This window comes from Hakea prostrata, chromosome 5 (genome assembly GCF_041222555.1).
Source record: "Hakea prostrata isolate BN-2017 chromosome 5, UWA_Hpros_2, whole genome shotgun sequence".
Taxonomy (NCBI): domain Eukaryota; kingdom Viridiplantae; phylum Streptophyta; class Magnoliopsida; order Proteales; family Proteaceae; genus Hakea; species Hakea prostrata.
In genome coordinates, this window is record NC_142604.1 from 12,473,382 (window position 1) to 12,498,807 (window position 25,426).

The 25,426-nt window shown below is 37.1% G+C and overlaps 2 protein-coding genes across 3 annotated transcripts; one reads left to right on the forward strand and one right to left on the reverse strand.

Moving 5' to 3' along the window:
- The first annotated feature begins 3,846 nt into the window (after positions 1-3,846).
- On the forward strand, positions 3,847-7,872 carry LOC149015200 (uncharacterized). Its single transcript, XM_089156503.1, has 11 exons — positions 3,847-4,153; positions 4,837-4,901; positions 4,982-5,043; positions 5,245-6,408; positions 6,518-6,578; positions 6,677-6,787; positions 6,861-6,989; positions 7,085-7,141; positions 7,221-7,304; positions 7,397-7,491; positions 7,602-7,872. The coding sequence occupies exons 1-11, from the start codon at positions 4,012-4,014 to the stop codon at positions 7,870-7,872; spliced, it is 2,241 nt and encodes a 746-aa protein (XP_089012629.1). The 5' UTR covers positions 3,847-4,011.
- A 1,712-nt stretch (positions 7,873-9,584) lies between these two features.
- On the reverse strand, positions 9,585-23,787 carry LOC149015201 (DEAD-box ATP-dependent RNA helicase 16-like). Of its 2 annotated transcripts, XM_089155146.1 has the most exons (16): positions 23,670-23,787; positions 23,026-23,206; positions 22,630-22,785; positions 22,434-22,523; positions 22,005-22,133; positions 19,955-20,055; positions 19,222-19,336; positions 16,373-16,504; positions 15,513-15,578; positions 14,294-14,470; positions 13,127-13,222; positions 12,576-12,716; positions 11,016-11,098; positions 10,521-10,558; positions 10,214-10,428; positions 9,585-10,100 (listed from the first exon to the last, which is right to left on the reverse strand). In XM_089155146.1, exons 2-16 carry the CDS (start codon positions 23,194-23,196, stop codon positions 10,017-10,019), a joined length of 1,794 nt encoding a protein of 597 aa, XP_089011272.1. In that variant the 5' UTR covers positions 23,197-23,206; positions 23,670-23,787; the 3' UTR covers positions 9,585-10,016. The 2 variants fall into 2 exon arrangements, with proteins under 2 accessions (XP_089011272.1, XP_089011273.1); XM_089155147.1 differs by lacking the exon at positions 16,373-16,504.
- Between the last annotated feature and the right edge of the window lie 1,639 nt (positions 23,788-25,426).

Consider the following 25,426-nt stretch of genomic DNA (forward strand, 5'->3'; position numbering starts at 1 on the left):
GTATACCACATGTATGGCATGATAATTAGTTTTTACGAAAAAGACATGGGAAGTAACTAGTTTTTAGATTTATGTATAAAATTACTAATAGATCTCATAATACTATGTCTATAGAATTCAAACATTTGGTAGAACTTGTTAAAAGTAAGTTGGGTCCGCTCTTAATAATAAATCAATTTCAAGTAATACTTGTAGGTGACCATTAGTTACAAGGTTGTTAGATGTATCATGAAAGCAAATAATATTTTGAATCATATAATATGAAGTAGTGAATACACGTGAATTAAGTAAACATAAATAAATATTTAAAATTATGTGTTTTATTAAAAGTTCTAATCATGTGATGCATTTTAAGAGTTTTTTATTTCTTTTTTATTTTGTCATGTGATTTAGACTTACTTTGTTCATGCATTATGTATGATTTTTTGTTGAAAATTTTTTAGAAATACCCCAAAAGTAATTGGAGAAAAGCATAAATACTCCAAAACTATGCCAAATTGACAATCACCTCCTTTTCCATTAGAAATCTTAACGAGTTAAGGAAATAATTAATATATCCTTAGCTATATTATTCTATATCTTATAATATAAAATGTCGAATAGAAGAAGAAGGAATTCATGGAGGAAGAAATACGTTGAAATTTAGGATTTAATATTTTTAAATGCAATATTGTAAAGTCACAAGAGAGCAAAGGTAATATGAAATTATGAAATTGTTTAATTGAACCAAAAAAGAAAAAAAGAAAAAAATGAAATTATTAATCATGACTTAATTGAATTTGCTAACAAAGTGTATTATCTTAAAAATTTAAGAGACATTTTAAGGTGTCTGTTCTAATTTGATATATTTTTGGGGTGTGTGTTTTTTGTTGATTGTCTTGGGGTGTTTCTAAAAATATTTTCATTTTATCTAAAAATACATTATGCATGATTGAGAATAATAAATAATCATATAAAACTCACATATATAATCAGAATGTTTGTGGCTATTGTCTCTAGTTATACTATGTATCTAATTTATTTTAACACAATGACTTTCAATTTTTATTTTTATTTTTTTAAAGAAGAAGTTTGATATACTGAAGGCAATTGAAATACTTCTAACCTACAAGAAAAAAGAAATCTCAGGTAATTTTTTTTAATTTTTTATTTCTACTAACAATATGAACTAAATTATATTATTTATTTTTAATGAGTCAGATTGATTATCAAAATCGTCAAGTACAAAATTTCATAACTTAAAAGGGTGGCTCAGTTGGTAAAATACCAATGCTTCATATAGGAGATTAGAGTTTAATCCCTTTGGGGTTGAGGATGAAGTCCTACCTTGTATTTATATTATGTGTAATAGCTACATCCCCGAGGAGTAGTCCAGGTGCATGTAAATTGGCCCAAGCGAGCCTCAATTCAAAAGAAAAAAGAATTTCATACATTTCAATATATATTAGTTCAAAAGAAAAAAGAATTTCATACATTTCAATATATATTATGTGGTTCTTGACATGTGTTTTTTATTATAAACTATAATTTTGAAGTATTGTTATATTAGAATTAGCTGAATAAAGTTACAATTTTGCAATCACCAAGTAAAGTTGTATTAGAATTGTTGTAGTATTAGGTTAATATAAATATATACAATAAAGGACTTTATATGTAATACTTTTTGATATTCTAAATTTGGTTAAATATTAGATTCTTTTTTTCTCTTCTATAGTAGTTTGTAAGTAATTTATCTCCTATTATTGCAAAAGAGGGGAGAGAATAAATAATTAGTTAAATTAAATAAAATCATAAGAAATAAAAGAATTTAGGTATTACAAAAATTAATTACCATGGAAAAAATGATTATCAAGTAATTATATATTATTGAAAATTGGGTTGCAATTAATATTGATTATTATTATACGGTAAAATAAAGTTACATGTGTATTATTTATTATTGTATGCATATCAAATGATTAAGGACTCATAATGAAATAGAAATGTAGTCATTTTTCTTGAGTTTATGTTTTTATAATAGTGGCATAATAGTATTATATATGCTTTGGTTTTGATTTTGGTTCATTTTTATTAGTTTTTATTAGTTTTGATATCCCTAAAATATTCTTGTGTAGAGATACAATCAAGGTGAAGGTTTGAAAAAGATAAAAGTAATGTTTTCTTCTAATTTTTAACCTTGCTTAAGTAGTAATTTTGTAAATGTTCATTAATGGTATCCGCATAAACAAAAATATCAGTTTATGACAATAAATCATAAACAATAGTTGATCTATCTATTTTTAATTCAATTTATTTTTTTATGAGAAATAGGAGTCATAACTCATGAGAACACATCTATTTATGTTTGTATGCCAAATAATCACAAATTTTTTGTGACAGCAACCATATGTAGAATATGGGAGGAGCATAATAATTGCATGTTCAAAAGAAGCATTGCTGGGGTCTCGATTTTGCCTCTTAGGAACTTCTTTGCTTGTTAGCATCATCGAGTCACTTTCAATTGATATAAAGTGGTATGTTTTAGATAACTGAGGAGAATTGGATTGCCATCATTTGTGATGAATCTCGTATAAAAGATATTGGTGAATATAGGTCCATAGCTTGGAACCAACATAGCAAGATTTTTATTCACTTTAGCGGGGGCTCCTCAAGGCAATATATCTCGATTGGAACTATTGACTATCAAGCGTGGTATAGAAACAGTAAGAAGCATGGACTTTGATATAGTAGAAATTCAATCAAATACAACGGACAACAACATTTCTCAACCTCTTGGAGAGTCATGGATTTGGTAATGGAAATTAGGGAGCTTAGGAGTAACTTCAATCTTCAATAAAAAGTTCATTTTTTCTTTAAAAAAATCACAATTTTTTATATAAGTTTAAATGTTTTTTTTTTTTTATAGAATATAAGTTTAAATTACACTGAAGAGAGCTAAGGCGAGACGACGGAGATCAAACAGGAGTATAATATAAAATTAGAGGGTGTGGAATGAAATCGATTCAAAAACTATGATCGACGTGATTTTGTGAAGACAAATGAAGCTTTTGAAATCCGGCACCCCATAAATCCCGAGGAAAGGTGAACCGACGAATCGAGATTTTTACAACCAAACGGGTATAATTTTTAGATTTATGAATTCAAAGATTTGAAATCTCCATACTCATGTAACCAAACAGGCCCTAAACTAATTTGATCTATGGTAAGGATAATAACATTGAAATAAGCAAATACCAGGAATTCTAATCCAACGACAATCTGTAGAGCAACTCAAAATAAAGAAGAGACACGAACCCTTCGAGTCTGGAGCGGCACCCCGTCGGGGGAGTGCTCTGTGCTCCCCGACGGGTTTTCCACCACAAAAACAGGTGGGACCCACAGGATAAAAATCATAAAACATATAAAATTAAAAAAACATCATTTTTACCCGGTGAGTCCCACCTGTTTTTGTGGTGGAAAACCGTGGTGCTGATCCAGACTCGAACCCTTCGTCTGGTTTACCAATTTTGCCCCTCTGTTTGACGATTTGTCAGGTAGCGACATTTCTTCAATTTGATCAAAATTACCTGCACTTGCCCTTAGCAAAGTGGAGTTGAAACGTTGGAGTAAAGGATATTATTGGGAAAGTGAATTTCGGAAATCTTACAAACGATTCACTTTCAGATGAATAACAACTATTCCTGTTCGAAGATAATGTACTTTCTTTTAAATGCATTTATTAAATTTACATGCATGCCCCTGGAGATTCAATGTCTCGCAATAAACTATACTTTGTCCGAAGAAACGCCGCTCCCACTCCCAACGGCTACTTACAGAGCTCTCTTCCTCTTTCGGCATTTAAACCTCCTCGGTTTGCTAAACATGAAGATCAAAAGCTGAAAGAAGCAACGGAAGCAAGGCGTCTCTCTCTCTCCCTCTCTCTCCCTCTCTCTCTAAGCTAACCGTACTTCATTTCTAGTTCTTGAATTCCCAGATAGATCGGAAGCAACAAGTAAAGCGTGTAGGAGGAAAATGGAAAAGGGTCGATCAGCACTGTTGAACAAGGATGATGACGAGGAGTTCTACGAGAAGATTGAGGCTCCCAAGTATGTTGACTTCACCGTTCCAGACCCACCTCTTCCAGACGATCGTTCCTGGTTTTGTTCGCGTGTCGGTGAGTTAAACACTGCGGTTGGGTTCGGTTTCTGTTTGTCGGCTCGTCTGAATCTGATCCTTTTTTCTGTGTTCTGTAACTCTTTTTTCAACCTTCTACCCTGAAAAAAGTATTATCTTTCTGTTACTGGCATAATTCACTAACTTAAAGCTTGGATCTAGTGTATGCTTTGCTTAAATCTATCAGAATTTTAACTTGAGAACTTCTGTTTCACATGCTTTTCATTACTCGCGACTTCCTCATTTCCTGTGTCCCCAGTTATCTCCATATGTGCTTGTTTTGGTTTGATCTGCAATTAAAGTTTTTTTCTTTTTGGGTTGGGGGGGGGGTGTTGGAGATGGCCAACCGAAGATGCGATTGATCTGAGTTTTCTCCATACTCTACAGAATTTTTGGGTATCAGCTATCTGTATAATTCTTAGGTTGAATGGGTTGTACAGAGCTTTTATATTGCTGATTTCAGCTTGCTTTAGTAGCTTACTGTCGGGTTTAGCTTGGTGACCTTCTCTATCTATACAATCCAGAAACCCCTGTTTCTTTAAAATTCATAAGCTTTAATTATCATGTTTGTATTATAGATTGTCTTCAGTTTTTGCACTGAATTCAAGTCTGTTTAACAAATTCAACTTTCTAAGTTCAACTTTATGATTTGATTTTCCAATTAACCTGTTAGTTGTGCTTCAGGATGCGACCTGAAGCATGAGGAAGACATGGATCCTGATGCCATTTATAGAAGTTTCGTTCTTCGGGTGAGCTACTTCTATCTGCTCATTCTTTTCATTACATGGGTGACACTTCATTGCAGACATAACCTTTCCGAACTGTACAGGTTATGGCAGCAAGGAGCCCCAACATAAAACTTCAGAAGGCAATGAGCAGACTAGCTTCACAGTAAGTAAAGACTTTGGATACTCATAGTATGTTATTGCAAACTCAAGGATGAATTTCTATCAACTTATGTTAGGGGAGATTAAGATTGGACTGCTTGCTTGCTTCCCCCATCTACCATCAGAATTTCTTTTTTGGTTTTCTTGACACTTTAAGTTTGTTTGTGCTTTGACATGTATTTGTTATCTCTTCTTTTCTTCACAGTGCAACTACTGGATGTCCCCAGTCAGCACCTGCAAAATCATCGAAGAATAGAATATCAAGATTTACTGCAATCACGTTGGCATCTCAAAAGATGGCTGATAAGACACCAAAAGCCCATCCTATCTCTAAGCTTAACTCAGTTTCAAATGCAAAGGCTATGACAACTCCTAGGTCTAAAAAGCACCTCCCAGGGCCGGATCCCTTATGTAGTGCTGAGAACCCAAAAAGAGCTGTTTCATTGACAAAGAATAGAGTGGTCTCCAAGGCCCTCATATTCAACTCACCAAAGAAAGATGAAAGGGTGAAAACCTCGTCACATTTGCATAAACCAGTCACAGAATTATGTAAACAGGTAAAGAAGCTTGAGATAACCAGTCAACAAAAGCAGGGACGACATTCACGTATTGTACCATCACGGTACATCGCTAGCAACAAGGTTCCTACTTCCAAAATCTCCAAAGCACATTTGAAGCCCAGAAAGCTCAAAAGCCAAGCTGAGGTTCCATTCATTTCCCGAGGTCCCAAGAATGGCCAGATTGCAGAGACTTCAAGATGCCTGAAGAGCAAAACCAAAGCCAATTTACCTCAATCTAATCAATCTTTGTCACATGAACGGATTGATGATGACTCTAGTGATATGGAAATTGATGGAAAATCAAGGGATGGCTCCTTAGAAGCTTCTTCTGGATCAGAGAGTTCTGAAAATCATGGAAACACTGGTCATAACAAGCCCCTGACGACTGTAGAAGCCTCAGATAATTTAGGTGCTATTTCTACTGAAGATGAAAGTAATCCGACAGGGGAGCATGCATTAGCAGGTTCAAGCAATGTTGCAGCTTTACTTTCAAATTCGGAGGACGGAGGATTGACTTATGAGGAGAGGAAAGATTCAGAAGTTGGCATTCCCAAACATCGAACTCAAGAAGAAAACTTAGGTGCTAATTGTACTCAAGATGAAAATAATCCAATTGGGAAGAATCCATTTGCAAGGTCAAGTGATGTTGCAGCTGTACCCTCAAATTTAGAAGACCGGGGAATGAACTACAAAGAGAGTAAAGATTTAGTAGTTGTTACGAAGCATCAAACTCCCAATGCAGCAAGAATTGAGAATTATGCTGTAGAAAGTGATGATAAAGAAAATGCTTTGTTGCCTGATGATAACAGGTTTGAGCACCACACACTCATTTCTCCTCTCATAGTAGAACTAGTTGCAGATATTCATTCAAATTACACATTTATATTAACAAATTTACTTGCTTCAAACTGATGACAGAGAAATCAACATAAAGAATAGCCACTCTAAAACTCATGAAGCTCATGAAAAGTCTCAGAAGGTAACTTAATTAGATTTACATTAACTTTAGTCTGTACAGATATGGTTCCCTGATCTCAATAATTTCTTGTCATCCAACTGCTTTTGATCATTGTGCAGGTCATTCGGGAGTTTGGTAAAAGGGACTGCTCTACTTCTGTTGCTAGTGTTGCCCCAAAGTACAATAAAACAAAACCAACAAACCCTAAACCTTTCCGGCTACGAACTGATGTAAGTGAATTATTGAAGAAATAGTTCCTTTGTTAGTAACATCAATGTTTTGATGACATGAAATTTATATTAGGAAAGGAGCATCCTTAAGGAGGCAAACCTTGATAAAAGGCTGCATCTTCTTGCTCCTTCCAAAGAAAAGGCAACAGTCCAAAAGTTATCTACTGGAAGGTTGCGAAGAAGGCATCTAATGGAAACCCAAGTGAGTTTGTTGTCCTCATTAATCCCCCACCCTCCCTCTTCTCCATGACTGCTTAGCTAGAAGCCTATATTGACTTTCTGCTTTAACTATTTCAGAAAACTGAGCCGTCCCACCAAGGCACCCAAACTGAATCAGGAAAACCAGTTAGAAAGGTTTGAAGTCAGAATAATAATCTTGCATTCTTTGCCTTGATTGGGTATTTATTAAGTATAACATGGTGTCCTTTTTCAGCAGCAATTGAAAAATGGTTTTCTTAAACCATCAAAATGTGCTACAGAGACAAAAGTGGTGTCAACCATTCAAAAAAGCCAGATGGTAAGTTCTTCTTCCAGAAGGCAACATTTAGAGGTTCACCAATGTGAGAAACTTGTGTTAATACTCTGCCTTTGAAACGTATGACTCCTCAGGTGCAAGATGGTAAGGAAAGAGCAGGCCAAGAAGTAGAAAATAGCTCAAAAAAGTCTACATTGCCTTTGCGGAAACAACTTGTCAAACCTCAAAGGTTTTTAGCCATCATGTTTATATTAGTTATTGTAAATTATGAAGGGTTTTATCTCAACTGAGACTGAAAGGGCCTCGTTTGTGTTTTTCTCCTATTGTTTCTGTTGTCAGGAAGCCTTCAGCAAGCAAGGCAACACTAGCATCAATTAGCCAGTTGAGGACAATAAAAGAAACTTCATCTTCAAATTCACGCCGCAGGAAAGTTGTAGAGCCAACTGACAATGGCAACACAAACACCATCAGTAGTAAAGCAACAGCAATAAGGTCCTGTTCCAGAGGGAAAAGACCTTTAACAATTCCCAAGGAGCCAAACTTTCAGTGTGGCCGTATACCAAAGAGTTGCTCAAAGAAGCTGTCTCAGACAACACTGATCTCAAGTTAGAGAAGGGCTCTTTTCTTCTTTCTCTCATTTTCCCCCCTCTGTCGTAATGTTTTTAATCATGTGCAATTATTTCATTGAATCCGTCTTGTTTTTCAATGCAAACAATGTAATTTTTACTCATAGTTGGGCAAATTCACTGTGCTTGCTCAAAGAATGCAATCTAGTCACTGGGGGTTCAAATGTAACATCAGGCTGGTGTAAACTACCCATACAATTTTTGCACAGCGGAAAAAATACTGTTAGAATGCCACGAAATAACTAATCAAAAAAGAAACAATAATAAAAATATATAGAGATTTAACATGGTTCACACACCGATGTATTATGCTACGTCCATGGGCGAATAAAAAAGTTTTTTCATTTTGTAAAAGAACAACAAAAGAATATCTCACAACCTATCGCCAAGAACAATATTACAAGAACTCTCACCTAAAACCCTAATCAAAAATCTCAATCTCTCAATGATATGGTAGGTGAACATAAGGTACATATATATAGACTCTAATCGGGTAAATGGGAACAATGCTGCATGCATTATGACCCTCCAAGCCTATGCGTAGTGTACCATGCTACTTAAAACTGAGAAGAGAATGGTGGAACTGATAAAATATGAGCATTTTTCTTACAGGGCCACAAGATAACATCAGCATTTTCAGTGCAGGCTCCCATACCGGCAGAATCAAACACTATATAGAGCCTTTTCATTATTTTTTTTCTGGCGAACTATGAATTGGTAATACGGCCACTTTTCATTAAAGGATAATTGAATTCAAACAGGTGTTTTCCCTGATTTCAACAGAGACTGATATGATCATTATTATAACAACCATTCATTAGATAGTTGACCAAGAAAGCTCCTGGTGAAATGGGGTGCCTATAACATAATTATCATGTGGCAGATACAGGCAGACTAGCTCCTTGAAAAAGTTCACATAGCTTAGGGGCTTTCCCATAGAGGGAAAACCGAATTCGGATCATCACCCCTAACGGGGAGCACTCTCCCTGACGGTTTTTCCACCACAAAAACTGTGGCCACCTCTGAAAAATATTAAAATAAATAAATAAATAAAAACACTCCCATCACCACCCCTGCCCCCCACCCCTTTTTGTGGGGTCGCTGATCCGGATTCGGGAAAACCTTCACCTTCTGGTGACTGGCTGTGATGATAGGCATGAAGACCAATATTGGCTTTTACCCCAAGCTGGTGATAATGTACACAGCATTGCCTCTTTTACCTTTAAGGTTTCAAGAACACTATAAGTTGGTCAATGAACAAAACCAAGTGAAAATCTCAAGATAACCCACAACCTCAGTGACATTTGTTGCTTTGATCTGTATTGTCTTTGTATAACTCTTTCTGTAATCACTAATAACCCAGCACCTAGTTAGACATGTTCTCCGAGCAGTATGGTTTGACACCCTAAATGAAATTGAATCTCTACCAAAGGGTCACAAGAAACCTTCACGGTGGGCGAAGTTGAAGCTCAAGTCTTAATTGTATACAGAAAGTCTACTAGTAACAAAAATGCATTTGATATGAGAAATACATTTAGATGGGTAATATGGTGTACAAAACCTATTGAAATGGTACACAGCCATGAAAGTCAGTAGAAGCCAATTCAATCTCTACTATTCGACAAGAAGGAAGGAATAATGATAACTAGACTCCTACATGAACCCTTCACGGTCGCTTTGCCACCAACGTAAGGAATTCCTGCTCTACCATTGTCTTAAAAATACTCATATTTCATTACTGTCCCAAATGAGAAAAAGAACCTCTCCTTGCCAGGACTAGCAAACATAAAATTCTTTGGAAGTCCTAATAAGACATCCAAGTGGTTCCTGATCATTCTGGTGTCCTTTGGTTGTCTGAGCCGCAAGTGTAATATATGCTAGCATGTGTGTCAACCTCTCCCATCTTCACATGAAAGAACTTGCTGCCCTCCAATGCTGATACAATACCTCAAATGGTTTGTTCCCCTATGTTGCTTGCTCAGAATGTGACAGAAACATTTATGCCTTCACCGAGGAGCCTCACAAAAGAAACTAGTCATGGATACAGCTAAATAATTTAGAACAAAATTGTAGGGGTATTTCCAAACCCCAGGTTCTAAATTATCTACATAAAGAGAGGGAACAAAACTCAGACAAAATGTTTCTTCCTCCGATTATGGTCATCATTCTCATCTTTTCCTTTCCTCTTCATACCTTTTGATCTCTTTGGTGCCTGTGAAAAGAATTCAAGCAAATCCACAATTGCACTTGAGACAGGGTCATGATCAAGCAGAGCAATTACATCAGGGATTGGCAGTTAGAGAAACAAGAAAAAAAAATGCAAACCTCAGCAGAAAAGGTCTTGAGAGGATCTCCACTTTTCCTAAATTTTCTCTTTGGTCCCTGTCGTTTACCAGATTTGGTATTTCCCATTGCGGCTCTAGCAAGCTTGACAATCTTACTGGCTTCCTGAGTTGTCGGGTCCAAGAGGTATTCAGGCACAGCCTTAAGGTGTTCAGGAGGAGGTTTCTTGCTCAGCACTTTGTCATGCTTCAGTAGATCTGTTAAACCCAGCATCAATCTCAGAACCATTTGACACAGGAAGACTATAAATGCATATTAAGCCAAATATCCAACAAATGAACTCCATTACCCAAGTCCTTTGGATTAGCTTCAAAATGAGTCTTCAACCTGAACAACAGAAGAGTCAGTAGGGACTAACCACACAGAAATGATCAAGAATTTCTTCTACATATGAAGTACTTATGAATGCCCAGTTTGTTCAATATACACCAGAATCCATTTGATAGTCTATACCTTGAAATCATCAATTTATGGGAGTTCTTTGATAAATTATTTTTGCAGATTTCATTAGGGAAAACCAAAAGAAGGTAGATATCAGCCTTCATACAATGGTAATTCTTCAAAAACGTTACTTTTGTACACTCCATCTCCCCCTCTCATATGACATGTTTCAACCAAATCAGAAAAGGTCCTCTGATCTGGGTTTTCCATATGCAAAGGTAAATTCCTACTGGCAGCAGTCCACAAGGAGGAAGACTGTTAATTCCCTGTAATTTTTTAATTTGAACTCACCTCATTTAAATTTGCAACTTACAGATGGAAAAAGTTGTTTAAGAAATCTTACTTCTCAGAGTTGAGAATTTCATTCCTAAGGTCCTGAGCCCGTGATTCTCTTACTGCAACCTTTGTTATACTCTTCCCAACATCCTGTAACAGACAAGCAAATTAAATATACACAAATCGAGAGCATTACTCACAGCAATGATCTTCTACAAGGCAGGATTGAGGTAGGTACTACCAGTTCACTCAACTCAGAGTGGTGTGCTGTAATAGACCAACTAAAGGCCTTTATATGTGTCTTATGCCTTCGACTCATGCATTGACCTATTAACAACTGACATAGAATATACACATACAAGTACAAAGCACCAATGCACTTTTAGTACACCTCAATGACTGAGACATGGGGAAAGGTATTCGTTGCATACTAGGGCTGCAACAGGGCCGGGCTTTTGCAATCCCAAGCCCTGCCCTATATATTCTAATCTAAAATCATTCCCGCCCTGACCCTAATTCAGGGCCAAGGATTATTGTCCCTAACTCTAAGCCCTACAGGGCCAAGCCAAGCCCATTCCAGCCCTGATTGGCCCTGTACTTGGCCTTGTCCCTAGCCTTGATTGGCCTTGTCTCTGGCCCAAGCCCTGATTGACCCTATCCTTGTCCCTATTCCTAATTCATTGAGATCAAACATTAGGGACAAAATTAGGCCCAGAATCAGAGCCAAAATCTGGGCCAAGGTTAGGGCAAAAAATAAAGGACAGGTCGGGACAGGCAGAGTAATCCCAAGCCCGCCCTTGGCCCAAACCCACCCTTAGGGCCAAAATCTTAAGCCCAAGCCCTATTCGGGCTTAGGGTGGGTCAGGGCCAGATTTGCACCCCTATGCAGACCCATCACCTGGCACACACCAGGCAATGGATGTCTATAACTGACAAAAGCACAGAGAAGCATACAGAAACATATTATTTGACCATTTCCAACATTAGGAAGCTAATTTGGGGAAATCATAATAGGACATGTACCCTTTCTTTTATCAGGGCAAAGGTGGAGAAAGGGGGATAGATAACGAGTAAAGCTCACTAGCGTATATGGAGAGAGGAAAAGAATACAGTGCAAGCCTGAAATTGCTGAACCAAAAAAGGTAATCTGCTTGCTGGAACAGCAGCCTGACCACAGAGGTGTCAAAAGTGCATGAAGGAGGCTTCAGATGCGAAAAGATATCAATGAAACACAGATAACACTACTCTAAGCGGGAGTAAAAGTGGTTGACCTGGTAGATATCAAAGGAGGTGAAAGGGAATCCTGGCTTCATTAGCAAAAGCAAATTAACCCATGAGTTGGCAACAAATTACACAGAGAAATCTTCTAAGAATTACTCCAACGAAAAAATATGTCACACTCACGCACAATGGTGATCCTGATGAGGGTAAAAGTTTTCATCAAAGTTGAAATATAGTGCTCAAAAAACACAAAGATACTAACTAAATATCTCCAATTTAGGGTAACATTGTCAACCATTTGGATAGTTTCCTATCTATTCAACAGCACCACCGATGTGTTGCACATATTCAACATTGTAGTCATCAACCATTGGATGATATCCACTTATTAACACAAGAAATTTACCTCAGCTCTATATCGTAAGGATTCCACAGCGTTCTTAGTCAGTAAAGGAAATGGTGCGATGAAACTTGAAGTGTCTTCATTCTCATTATCTCCCATCATGGATTTGATCTCTTCAAAAATTTCCATTTCATCTGGAGAAACCTGGAATGAACCAGTAGTGAACTATGAGATACTACCATAAATAATAATATAATAGAAGTTCAAGACTACATCATTATCAGGTGCCGTCACACCATTTTGCACCCCTCAGTGAAAAACATATAATTCAAGAGAATGTATCATTTTGTAGGCTCATGATAACAAAGAAATTGAAAGATATCTATGCATGCATAATTAAGAATAACAAGTTACACATTGATGCAATTTTTCCTGATGAACTTAGTTTACATGCCAAATTAACGACGAAGAATTATTCCAGCAAGATAATCTTTTCTCAACTGGAAGCTGGGATCCCTTTTCCCAAAGTTTGGAACTTGAAGCCCCAAGGCAGTTCCACTGGCAGTGGTTACTCGAGCAAGTACAACAATATCATGCATTAATTAAAAACATACCAATGAGACTGATGCACCAGTATTATACGCTCTTCCTGTACGCCCTATTCGATGCACATATCCGGCAGCCGTCGGAGGCATTTCAAAATTTATAACCTGTCATAAACCGTACAACAGGGCAAGTTAAATGCCACATTTTTCAGCCAAGACAAGCACTGATGCAGAATTGGAAGAGTAGAATACAACATAGAACCAGAGCAGCACCAGTCCTTTCATGTGGGGCTGCGTCTGGCCACAGGTACATGCCCAAGCATAGCACCAGTTACCGTTACTTTTCCCTATTTTCAACTGATGAAACCAAATAACTTCAATTTTCTAATGAAAAACTATTTTTTGACAGTGATATCTTTCAGCTTGAGAGGGGAATTCTCTGTATGTTCTCCAGAGGGGGCATTTTCATCCTATAAATTTGTTACGAGGAATCACTTACAAAGAAGATATTCCCTTCATTTTGATTGTCATTATTCTAAATATTATAATAAAGTAGCAACTAACAGAATGAAGATGCGGTACTTGTTTCAGTTACTGAATTTGTTACCATTATGGGACTCACCCAGTTGATATGCATGGTAAGAGTTTTGATTTCAGGTGCCCCACCCGATCCACGCCCCACCTCTTTTTCTTCCTTTCTTTTTATCAGAATCCAGATTTCAGAATAGAAAGGACTTTTTTTTTCTTTTTTTCTTTTTTTGGGGGGGGGGGGGGTGTTGGTTGGAGTGATATGGGTAGTTAAAAATCTAGCTAGGTAACTATGCTAGAGTTGAGTGGCGTATAATGATAATTATCCTCATACTAGATGTATGAAGAACTTAATTTCATAGTAGAAACCCAAACTCTTCCAAATTGCTGCTCAAAATCACTTCCAGGTTTGAATTTGAAAACAAAAAATCTCCCGTACGTCAAAACGTCACCAATACTATAATATTTACTTCTAAAAACCATTAAATGGGGTCAGTGTTCTCAGTGGGAAGCGTGGCCCCTCCACATGCACAGGGAGCCAATGCAGGCTGCACATTGACATCATGAGAGGCGAAGTGACCACTCCCAACAAACCCCCCCCCCCCCCAAAAAAAAAAAAAAGGTTGGCCGGACAGAGAACTTTTCTCTATAAAATATTATGAAGATTTCGAGGAAGAATCACAACTCCAACACAGTTGTGTAGCATACCGTATAAACATTCTTGAAGTCAATTCCTCTAACTACTCCAAATTCTGAGTCTAACTTCTGCTTGAGGTGCTTTTTGGTTTTTCTTGATGAAACTTGATTCTCTGACTTGCCTTCTTCCTTCTCTTTTATTTGGCTATCAGTTGCTATAAGATAATCAAAAAGTCCTGCATTGAATTCCTGATGGAAAAAGAACGATATGAAGAATACTGAACATGGAATATGTTCAAAAAAGGGAATCTCAAATTGATATTAAAACATAAATGTAGGGAAAAAAGGAGTTTTAAGGTAAAAATAAAAGCCAATAGTGCCAGCATAAATCCCAGGAGGGTGAAAGCTTCATCCTGCACCTACAAGTGAAGAGAAACCTAAATTTCACAGTTTTATTAATTTTGGACTCCTTGAACAAACATGGTTCTCAGTTTCCAACGAAGATCAACTGCTTGTTCAGTCATACTCTTTTCCTACTCACCTTCATTAGTTTCCTTGATTTTTTTATGGCATCTTCACCTGGCAGCTTGAATTCAACAATTTTAGATGCCATTCTTATGCTGTACATCAGTACAATTTAACAAAGCTTCGGATTCCCTAAGTACAGAAATCTATTCAGTTCTCCATTTTGTTTATTTCAATCTTGGAAACCCACAGAAATTAAAAAAGTTGATGCATAAGGAGGCGTAAGAAAGCATATGCTTTTTTCCCCACAAATTCTACCCTCTGTTTCCCAGCATCAACTACCTACCTTGATGATGTGCTTTGGAGAAGAAAATGGTTGACACCAAGAACCAGCAGTCATTAAAAAGTAGACAATACCTTCTTCAAGAAACTACTTAGTTACAGCACTCATATCCACTATAACTAATGATGTACATTAATCTAAATATATGTCAAAACTAAACAAGATCACCAAGTAGTCTTAGTTTCAGGCCTAAACGAAACAAAAGCAAGTGCTGAAATCTCAAATTGAGATCCTGCATGTCTTCGTTTGGCCTGATGAAAACAGGACTTTGAAACAGAGTTTTAGAACCCTTGTCAAGACCCTTTTTTTATCTTGCAATCATCATCCCATATCTAACATAGACAAGCTTTCATTAGGTCATTGAAAACATGGGGAGAAATATTTGGCTAAGGTTTAAGACCTGCTTAGATACAAAATAATGTAGGCTAAACCCATTATTTCAAGTCACCAGTCAAGAACAGGATAAACAAGCACAAGACATACCTCAAGGATATGGAGACGTGAATTCTGTGGCAACTCACCATTTAAAACAGCAGATCTGATTCCAAACTGCCACAATGCAGAATTTCAGTCTCAGCAATCAAAGGTTAAAAACGAAAAACTAAATTTGAGTGGTATACAAATAAATAATGCACAAGGAATCTTTCTGAATTGTTCAACTTAGATCAGCCACAGGTGTCTGATGGATTCATTAATTATGAGGATAAAACTAAGAGGAAATCACATGCAATCCCCCTGGTTTTAGGCCCAATAACATGTATCCCTAAGAAACGGAATGTCGGAATCCCCCTGGTTTTAGGCCCAATTACATGTATCCCTAAGAAATTGGCCTACTTACATGCATGTTCTTATAATATGCTTTCGTTCTGGTCATTCTTCTCTCCAGTGTTGAGATGCAAAGCAGGTGAGGAGCATGAAGTTAATCATCACAGAAAGAGGAATGACCAAAACAGGAAGGAAGAGAGAGAGAGAGAGAGAGAGAGAGAGAGAGAGAAATAAAAGGGAGCAAAATGGCCACATTTCACACCTTAAAAGGGTAACATAGCCATTTCAAATATTTGTTCAAAAACTATCACGGAAAAGTTAAATGGGATTATTTGTACCCTAAGCAAATCACAAGGGGGCGCATGCAATCAGATAAATTTCCAGGGGGCGCACATGTAATTGGGTTAGAACCAGGGGGTTACATGTAATTTGCTAAAACTAATTTTTAGTAACTAGAGCTATAGTAAAATGAGGACACCGTCACATTAAGTCCCATCAAGTCCGTGTATACCCGGAAGGACAAAAGGGACAAGTGCAGCTCAATCCGGATACTCATGCTGCATTAGATGTTACTGTACCTGCTCTAGGAAAAGTCTCAATCTGAAAGCCATGTCAATTGTATTGACAAAAATCAGAACTTTTTTTTGAACAAGTTCCAGTTTCAAGAGAGCAAGGATGTGAAGTTGTTTGTCTCGAGCACTGCATGAAATCTGAATAAAACATTTAATTAGAACTTCTGTGTGGGTGGGAGATTTTTTTTTTTTTTTTTTTGGGGGGGGGGGAGCCTTAGAGTAAAGTTAGTTGACATCTAATGACCAAGGATAAGAAATATCTACTTCCCAAAAAAAAAAAACAAAGAAAAGCTTAAAAAAAGCTGACGAGCCAAAGAAAAAGGAAGAATAGATATGTGAACTCAAAAAGATCTTGAAATTTGATAAATAAAACTACAAAAAATAACTTTGTTGTCAGAAGGGGGCAATCATGTCCCCATAAAGAACATTTCCTCTTCAATAAGAATACTACTGTCTCTAGTCAGCAACAACCATATATCTCTAATCAATAGAGATATCTATGAATATATTAAACTATAGGGATGCGCGCACACAGACACCTTAATGCACATATCAAAGATCAAATTTTACCGAGAAACTATTTCTACAATTTTTTCCTCGAGGGTTCGACATTCGGATACTCATTGTTAGAAGAATTCATGTGATGGAACCTGTTATTTCTGTTCAACCTTCCACAGGTTCTGTGCTTCAGACGATCTGCTGTTTGTGGTTTTTTGGGCAGAGTGAGCATTGATAGTGCGAGTTCTTGGAAATGATAGCTTGATTGTTGTGAATGAAGGAGATGGCGTATAAATTATTTTATACAACAAAAAACTCAGCCTTATCCCAACTAAATGGGATTGGCTGACTAATTTCATAATCAAGTTGTAGCCTAGGCATCCAGGCGTATCTTTAGCAAATTGTTTGCCAGTTTCATTTTGACAATGCCTGGTTGCCTTGTTGGTGTCATCTTCAAACCCACTCATCTTTTTTCCTCTAAGACCTTGATTTGTCTAGACACCATGACAACTGCTGAAAAAGGTATCGACAAAACTTTCAAAACCAAACCAGTAGCAAACCAAAAAAAGATACTTGGTTACAGTGTTGACTCTTTCAACGAGACAAACATCAAGAGCACTAATCAAGCATGGCCAATAGTGCTCAAGCACTAGCTTGATGATTCCAGTCTTCATAGGTATAATATTTACTTCAACAAAAGGAAACTGTAAAATTGGATAGGGCAGTCATGTACTTTGAAGAAAACATAAAAACCTGATTTTTTTTTAGCTTTTACAACAATATCATGACAACAAAGCGTAAAGTGTCCAATATGGGTGAAAACAACCTGGCCCAGTTTTAAAACTTGGTCAAGATTCTAGCAATCCCATCATCATATATTTGTACAGGGAACAGAACGAAAAGTGAGCAAATTAACAGTGTTTGCAATTCTTTCTATGTTTATTTTTTGAACAAATTTTTATTTCTGCAAAATAGATCCATTCTTCTACCTGACCTTTTCTGCCAAGGAATTTATACGTAATCTTTGAGATTATTTTTATTTTATTTTTCTAACAAGTTTCTATTTCTGCAACATATATCCTTTCTACTCCCTGATCCTTTCTGCGAAGGAACTCATTGGTAAAGTAAAGCAATTTTTAATTGTATTACAGACGAAATTGGATAGGATTTTGTTAGAATCTGGTTTCCACATCAAGACTATTTCAAATGGAACTTCAATACTCTTCCCCACTGGATACATATTACCTTGGCTTAAGGAGCACTGATAGTTCCTTATACCTCTACATACACTATCCAATGGCGCTATTCTTCTTCACACATTCAGGCCCAGATCAAGCAAAATCCAGATTGAATACTTTCAATAAACATCCCTGCTAATACCAAACCTGGAAGAAATTCATTCACACAATTACGGACCTATGGATTAAACCCATTCTTCTTGGGCCAAGATCACCAAACTGCTTCTGCTTGCAAAATTAGTACTAGTTGATTTATGTAAACTTCAAAGACTCCAAAACAGGAAATACCAAGTTCCTGGGACAAATGAGGACTTATTGTTTAGATTTTAATATACAAAAATAATTAATGCACCAAGACTCTGCTTCTGCAGAACCACTTCAGCACCAGGTCACCCTTTTAATTGATTCTACAGGCACATCTTCAGAGATCTAACCCATTCAAAATCTCTGATAATGCGTTACATAATGTACTTTATACAATGGGTCCTAGGTTTGCTAATTCACACTAGGTGAATGGGGTTCCCTTGGCCATTTATAAGGCTCGCATAATTTTGGAAGGGAATGTAGGAGTTTCTATATTAGAAATTTAAATGTTGGTTACAAACAGAACATATTTATCGTGATATTTATTTTCTTGTCAAATTTCATAATATTTGTGGAAATTCCTTCTCTTCTTGATAACATATTCCATAGAGGAGTAATGGCCATATCATAACTATATTGTGGAAGGTTATATACAGCTCGACAATGAGGCCTCTCTATGTAGCCTCTTTTTGCCCCTTTTTCCGAGTGAAAATAAGAGTGGGAGGTAATAGTAAGGCCAGAGTATGCCATGGGCACAGGAACACAGATGCAATTTTTTAATGGTTGTGTTTCTTGCTTGGTGTTGCTTTGTTAATAAATTATACTGCTTAATGCTGCAGGCAGTGGCCTAATTAAACAATAATGGGATAGTAAATATCCATATCTCCTTTATTTTATAGATAGGTCCAAAAAAGAGCTGAGTTCATGAACACACAGATGTTGGTCCTTGCCAACTTAGTTAAATAACCACCCCTGCGTTTTATTTTTTTTTAGGAAAGGGGGGAGGGGTCTACTTGAGCAGGCAGAAAATCTTACCCAAAATTGCTGAACATTTTTAGGGATAATCTCATCCTTGGTATCTCCAATTTCTGGTAGAGTCAAAATGAACGGGTTGTGTAGAACAAGCTTCTTTAACTTCTCGACATCAGCACTGCCATTCAAGAGAGAGAGAGAGAAAAAAATTATGCATAGATGAACCTTTCTGAGAACTGAGAAAAAGGAAATACAACAAATAATTGCAGGATGCTCTTATAAATGAATCTGATAGCCTCTGAATCCTACAGTTTCTCACCCCCCCCCCCCAAGGTGTTTCCAACTCAACTAATATATATAGCAGAGAAAGAAAGTCAGAGCATAGGACTAATCAATCTGGTTGAAATCTATAAACTTATCTAAACTGCTTTAGTCTAATGAATTTGCCAATTCAGGTTTTCAAATCCCCCCCTCTCTGACTCTCTTCTTATGGGGGAGAAGGTGAGAAGGAATATATATTAGGACACACATGTAGTGCTAGCGAGTGAGTGAGTGTGTGTGTGTGTGTGTGAGAGAGAGAGAGAGAGAGAGAGTAATGCCTGAATAATTATAAATTTGAGCATATTAGTAAAGTTTAATAAGCACATATCAGGGATCAGCTGTACAGGAGCTACATGTTGGAATTGTCATCATTAATACGCAGAACAGAATGACACAAACTGCTGGCAGTTGTCAAATAATAGCACAACTAGTAAGTTTAATAACAAGAAGTCAAGTAGATATATATACAACAAACCTTGAGGTTGCAGACATAAGAAGTGACTGACAACGTCGAGGGATATAAGGAGTGAGTGCTTTTATATCATCTTCGTAGCCATATGACAAAAGAAGGTCGGCCTGAAAACAGATATGAATCAATCTTTTCTTAGTCCAACGAAGTAAAATAAGGGGAATTCTATGGTAAGGGAAAGATCCCAAAGGAACTGCAAAAGCAACAAGGTTGGAGTATTAAGACTGGAAAAAGCAAATAAATCTCACAGCATGATGACTTAATTATTCACAATGAAAAAATAAAAAATTATCCAAGTGAGATATTTGGATGCATGCTGAATTAGTTACAATGAGAGAGGGGGGGGGATTCAATCCAAAAGCATATAATAAAAATGTGTAAATATAATCCACTATTTTCCCATTTTCAATCCTATGCTAGGGGTATTCTCTGGAAGAAAAAAAATGCACTACCCTATGACCTGGACATGGTGACAAGTACCAGCCCTGCCCTACTTAGTTGGGTTAAAGCTTTACTTTAGTTAGTTGAGTTGTTAATGCAATAATGGTTTACAGGCAGAACAATGCATCTTCTTCCTCTGGTGACCTAGCTTCTGATGTAGATCACAAGTCCATAAGTTCCCCAGGAACAAGCCCCAAAACCAGTCCAGCAAGGTTGCAGGATTCATCCGGTGTGGGAGCCATCCTGGTCTGAGGATGCAGCAAGTTTTTGGTGGTTCGAAGGACTATCAACCAAGGCAGCCCCAGCCCAGAAGAAAATAAAAATAGAAGAAACCAAAACATAAATTTATTTGAGACAGAACCATAGAAGCTAGTGTTTGCAAACAGTGAGTTGGCACACATATTGGGCAGCTTACACTGAGTACAAGATATGGAAAGCTATATTCCTATTTTTGTATAGTTATGACAGCTTACTATGTTTTCTATTCTAATTTTCAATTTGGCTGTAAAAGAAATTAGATCGTTTCTAAATTCATTTTAGCAAGTTGGTACTAGTTTCTAATTTTGGCTTTAGAAAGTCAACTTAACAATTATCTAGACACCTAACTTTCTTAAGTTTCTATTTCAGTCATTTTTTATATGGTAGATAGTACCACTGAAGTTTGAACTCATGACCTCTAAATTATGAGGTGTTGAACTTTGCCAACAGAGGTTGAGTGGACCACAGTTGTAGCTTTAGCGCAATTGTCAGTGGACCACAGTTGCAGCCAGAGGTCAAGGCATCAAAACAGTCTCTCAGCAAAAAATGTTGTGGTAAGGCTGCAGCGTAGAACTTCTCCCCCACCCCAAAACAAAAAACAAAAAAACAAAAGAGGCTATGCTTGTGCAGAAGCCTTCGGCACAAGGTTAGCACTTTTTGACCTTTGGCAACTGAACTACCCTTTGGGATTTTCTATTACAGTCCTCTGTTTCCTTTTGGTTAGATTTAGTTTCTGTTTTCTCCTTCTCTTTTCATTGTTTTTTTTTTTTATCTTATTTGACACTTTCTCTTTTGTGAAGCATAGGCAAAGCTATAAACAGGCCCCATCAGTAGTGCTTGAATTAAGACATAAATTAATGGAAGTTATAGTGCTCACATGCAAGTGATAGGTCTGAGAAAGATATGTGTTCAACAACTGAGATAGATACAGGAGAGCAACCTAAGGCAGAGATAGCATATCATCCCAATCAGCCCCACTTCTATATCTTTTTTATTCTTCTTTCTTTGACCTTTATGTTCTCCATTCACAGAAATCAAAGTTTCAGCTATATAATCTTGTTCTTTATGTTATTGATCCTTGCGGCAATCAATCTCACAGACGTTTTTCCCAGACTGAGGTTGAGTTTGACATTAATATCTATGCACTCATTCAGACTGTCATAACAATAAATATATGAAAACACACCCTGATAGCATACTGATTTTTGTTAAAATAAATATATGAAAATAAAATCTGGCAGCATAATGATTTCCATTGCAGTAAATACTACTCAAAGGGATCCACAATTTTGATGCAGGTTAAAGTTAGAGTTTTAATCATGAAATATGGAAGACAGAGAGAGACTTTCCTATGTACCTCATCCAGAATAAGGATTGAAAGCGAATCCTGCAGGGACTTTCCTTGAAGGACATCTCCTGACATACATGTTGAAATGCAAGCGGGTGTGGAGATCAAAACATCAGGTGGCCCACACAATGCAGCACGCTAGGAGCAAGAACACAATAACCATAGACTACGTTATGCCCTGAGATAATTTTGCAGCATCTATCCAAAAACTGCTTACAACTCTAAAAGGTGAATTGGAACACAATATTTAAAAAATCAGACCAAATTGGCAGAATTGGACAATTTGAAACAGCATTGGCCAAGACCAATCATGATTTTGGCTGACTAGGACAAGTTTTTGCCAATTCCTGCAGTTTCTTGCTGATTTGGATCAGCATCTTTGGCAACCAATTCTGGTGCCAATTTCAATATCTTAAACCATGGGAAAAACCAACTTACCAAGTCAGAAATGGGCATGCTGCTTGTTAACTGCACAACTTTCAGTTGAACTCTACAGGACTCGATGAGAGACCGTACCTCAGAGTAAACCTAAAAAAAAAAATTAAAAGATAATAACATAAAATAAGAAGTTCAAAGCTAGCAAGTAGTGAGTTTCTTCATAAACCAACATTTAGCACTAGGTACTAAAACATGCCTGTTGGCACAGTTCACGGGTAGGGACAAGAACCATAGCACACGGAGCAGTTTTTGGAGAACCAACGTCCGAAAAGAGCTTCTGAAGTAATGGCAGGAGGTAAGCAAATGTCTTTCCAGAACCAGTTTTTGCCCGAGCAACAACATCCTTGCCTTCCTGTACAACATCAGGCAGTGAAAAATAACAACATTTGCAAGAAGAGACAATAGTAAGGCATAAAAACCCAAAATCCAACCTACAATTCTAAGAAAGAATAGAAAAGCATAAAAACCCAAAATCCAACCTACAATAGAAAGGGGAACGAGAAGCTTGGCAAAGTGAATACAATGAAACAGTGCAAGAACGAGAAGCTTGGCAAAGTGAATACAATGAAACAGTGCAATTAATAAAACTGACCAAAATCAAAGGGATGGCCACTTGCTGAATCGGAGTTGGTTTTGTGATACCCTTCTTTGTCAGTGCCCGAACCAGGCGGGGGTCCAAACCAAGCTCCTCGAAGGTCTGAATTTCTTCTTCTTCCTGCTCACCTTCTACCACGCCTTGCTTATCCATCGTGTCATTAGCCATGAACTCTCAACTAAAACAAATCATTCAACTACACTCAGATACAACAGGAACACCAAAAAGAAGATAGATAAACATGAGAAGTAAAAAACAAATATGAATCAAAACCATAACCAATAATTTCCCAGAATTGTTTCATCATTCCTGCTAGACAAAGAGAAGGAAACTACATCGGACTCTCCATATTGAAAACCTAAACAAGAAGAAAGCAAAAGAAAACTGAAGAACTAAATGTGCTACACCAAAGAAAAACGCAACCTCTAGGCATTGTCGTCATGCCAAAAACCAACGCAGGGGAGGATTTCGAAGTTTAGGGTATCTCGAAGAAACCCACTTTCTCCGGTGATCAAACAAAAGCTAAAAATAAAGAGTGAAGTATCGAATGTGCAATAGGGAACGAAAGTTGGAGGAAAGCTGATTACACTGTTTCCACAAACCAGCCGACAGAGGAAGAAAGAGAGAGAGTGTGTGTTTACCTCGTTCGTGTAGCTACTGCAAATACTCAAACAAACAGTTGCAGTTTATGCTCGCCCTAACAACTCCAGGCTCCTTCACAGGTTCTCTCAGACTCTAGGTCTCGAAGACGAAGAGGGAAACTTCAGCAAAACAACGATTAATCCTCCGGGGTATTTGTGTAATTTAAAGGTTCTTTTAATTTCATTTAAAGAATTAAAATTTACTAATTTACAAAAAAGACCCCTTAAAATGTAAAAAAAATCCTTTTGATTCTCAGCCGTTGGATCATGTTTTGATTATGTGGTGAAACAACACCCTTGGTAGCTACAGCGGCTTGACACGGCCCAATTAGAATGACAAGATACAATTTATCATAGGCCCAATGGTATAATATTCATGGGCCACACATGGGCTAGCCCAACTTATAAATAACACTAATGGGCTACACTTAGCCCACATTCTATAAGGGAGGAAGATTCTAGAGGAATCTACATCTATAAAGTATCTTGTCTCTAGAAATATCCCTATAAATATCTAGACCCACTAGAATATTCCTAACCATTAGATTCTAGACACTTTTACAAATCACAACCATTCATTGTATCCTACTTCACCTATAAATAGGGGAGGGACTCATTTGTACAAAGCATCAAGTAAGTGATCAATACAAGTTCTCTCAAGGTTCTCTTTAAGCTCTAAGCTTTATTCTACTCTCTCTAGCTAGGTTTTAGGCTGACTTAGTGCAAGTAAGTGCTAAGTGCCAGCACGGTTGGCTTAGTCAATAACTAAGGCCGTGACAGGCTGCTGCAAACAAAAATCAGGCTTCTAAGGGATTTGAATTTGAACCCTGGCCTCTTATGTGGAAGCATTAGTTTTTTGTCAATCGATCCATCCCTCGAGTTCAACTTCCCTCTTTTTCTATCGGAGGATTCAATTTTTTTTGTTTATATCAGGTATATGGGGGTATGTATTATAAAATATACCTATGGGTTCGGGTGGTCTTGTTGAATCTGGGTGGTTAATGCACTTGATTAATTCTAGACAGTCCAACTCCACCATAATGTGATCTCTACCATTTCCCAAGGTATGAAGAAGGCCGTTGTGGATGATATTAAAGTACTATGTAGTACCTTTATGTCTTGTAATGTGGCCCATATGTCTTGGAAATTTAATGTTGTTGCAGATTTCCTAGCCCGGAAAGTCCAGTCTCTTTCGGACGCGACTGCTTGGCTTGTTTCCTTTCCTTGGTTGCGCGAGTTATGCTCTCTCGCTCCCTTGGCTAGTCCGTCTCTTAAATAAAGAGTTTGATTACCCAAAAAAAAAAAAAAAAAACACCTCTTGGGTGTTGATCTTACCTACGGAACAACCCTAGGATGATGGGTCTTCTCCTTTGAAGGATATCTACTAATGAGTGATGAGAAGTTGTCACATATAATGTGCTTATATTTAAGGTTTAAGCTAAAACATTTCTTTTCACTCTACTTATAAACTCCCATCTTGAAATCCGATTTAGATTGAAACTGCATGGGTCTCTTTTGCCGAACGAAGAGGGGGAGATTGAAATCAAACTTGGGTTAACAATGGTACTATGGTCTTCAGGATTCGGGCTTGTGAATTGGATGTATACTATATATATATAATGGAAAAGGGGTTCTATTTTAACCCTTAGATCAGCACATTTATTATATGTGATAATTTTTTATCACTCATTGGATACTTATTAGAAGACGTTTTGAAAAGAGAGGAACCAAACCCAAAGCAAAGTGCAAAGGCCCAA

Bases quoted from the DNA above. Each gene is read 5' to 3' on its own strand.
- LOC149015200 (XM_089156503.1), top strand. From the start codon at position 4,012: ATGGAAAAGGGTCGATCAGCACTGTTGAACAAGGATGATGACGAGGAG. The intron at 4,154-4,836 runs GTGAGTTAAACA...GTTGTGCTTCAG, and splicing joins CTGGTTTTGTTCGCGTGTCG to GATGCGACCTGAAGCATGAG. The intron at 6,579-6,676 runs GTAACTTAATTA...ATCATTGTGCAG, and splicing joins CTCATGAAAAGTCTCAGAAG to GTCATTCGGGAGTTTGGTAA.
- LOC149015201 (XM_089155146.1), bottom strand. From the start codon at position 23,196: ATGGCTAATGACACGATGGATAAGCAAGGCGTGGTAGAAGGTGAGCAG. The intron at 22,786-23,025 runs GTCAGTTTTATT...GATGTTGTACAG, and splicing joins TGGCCATCCCTTTGATTTTG to GAAGGCAAGGATGTTGTTGC. The intron at 15,579-16,372 runs GTACAGTAACAT...GCATTGTGGCAG, and splicing joins TGAGACTTTTCCTAGAGCAG to TTTGGAATCAGATCTGCTGT.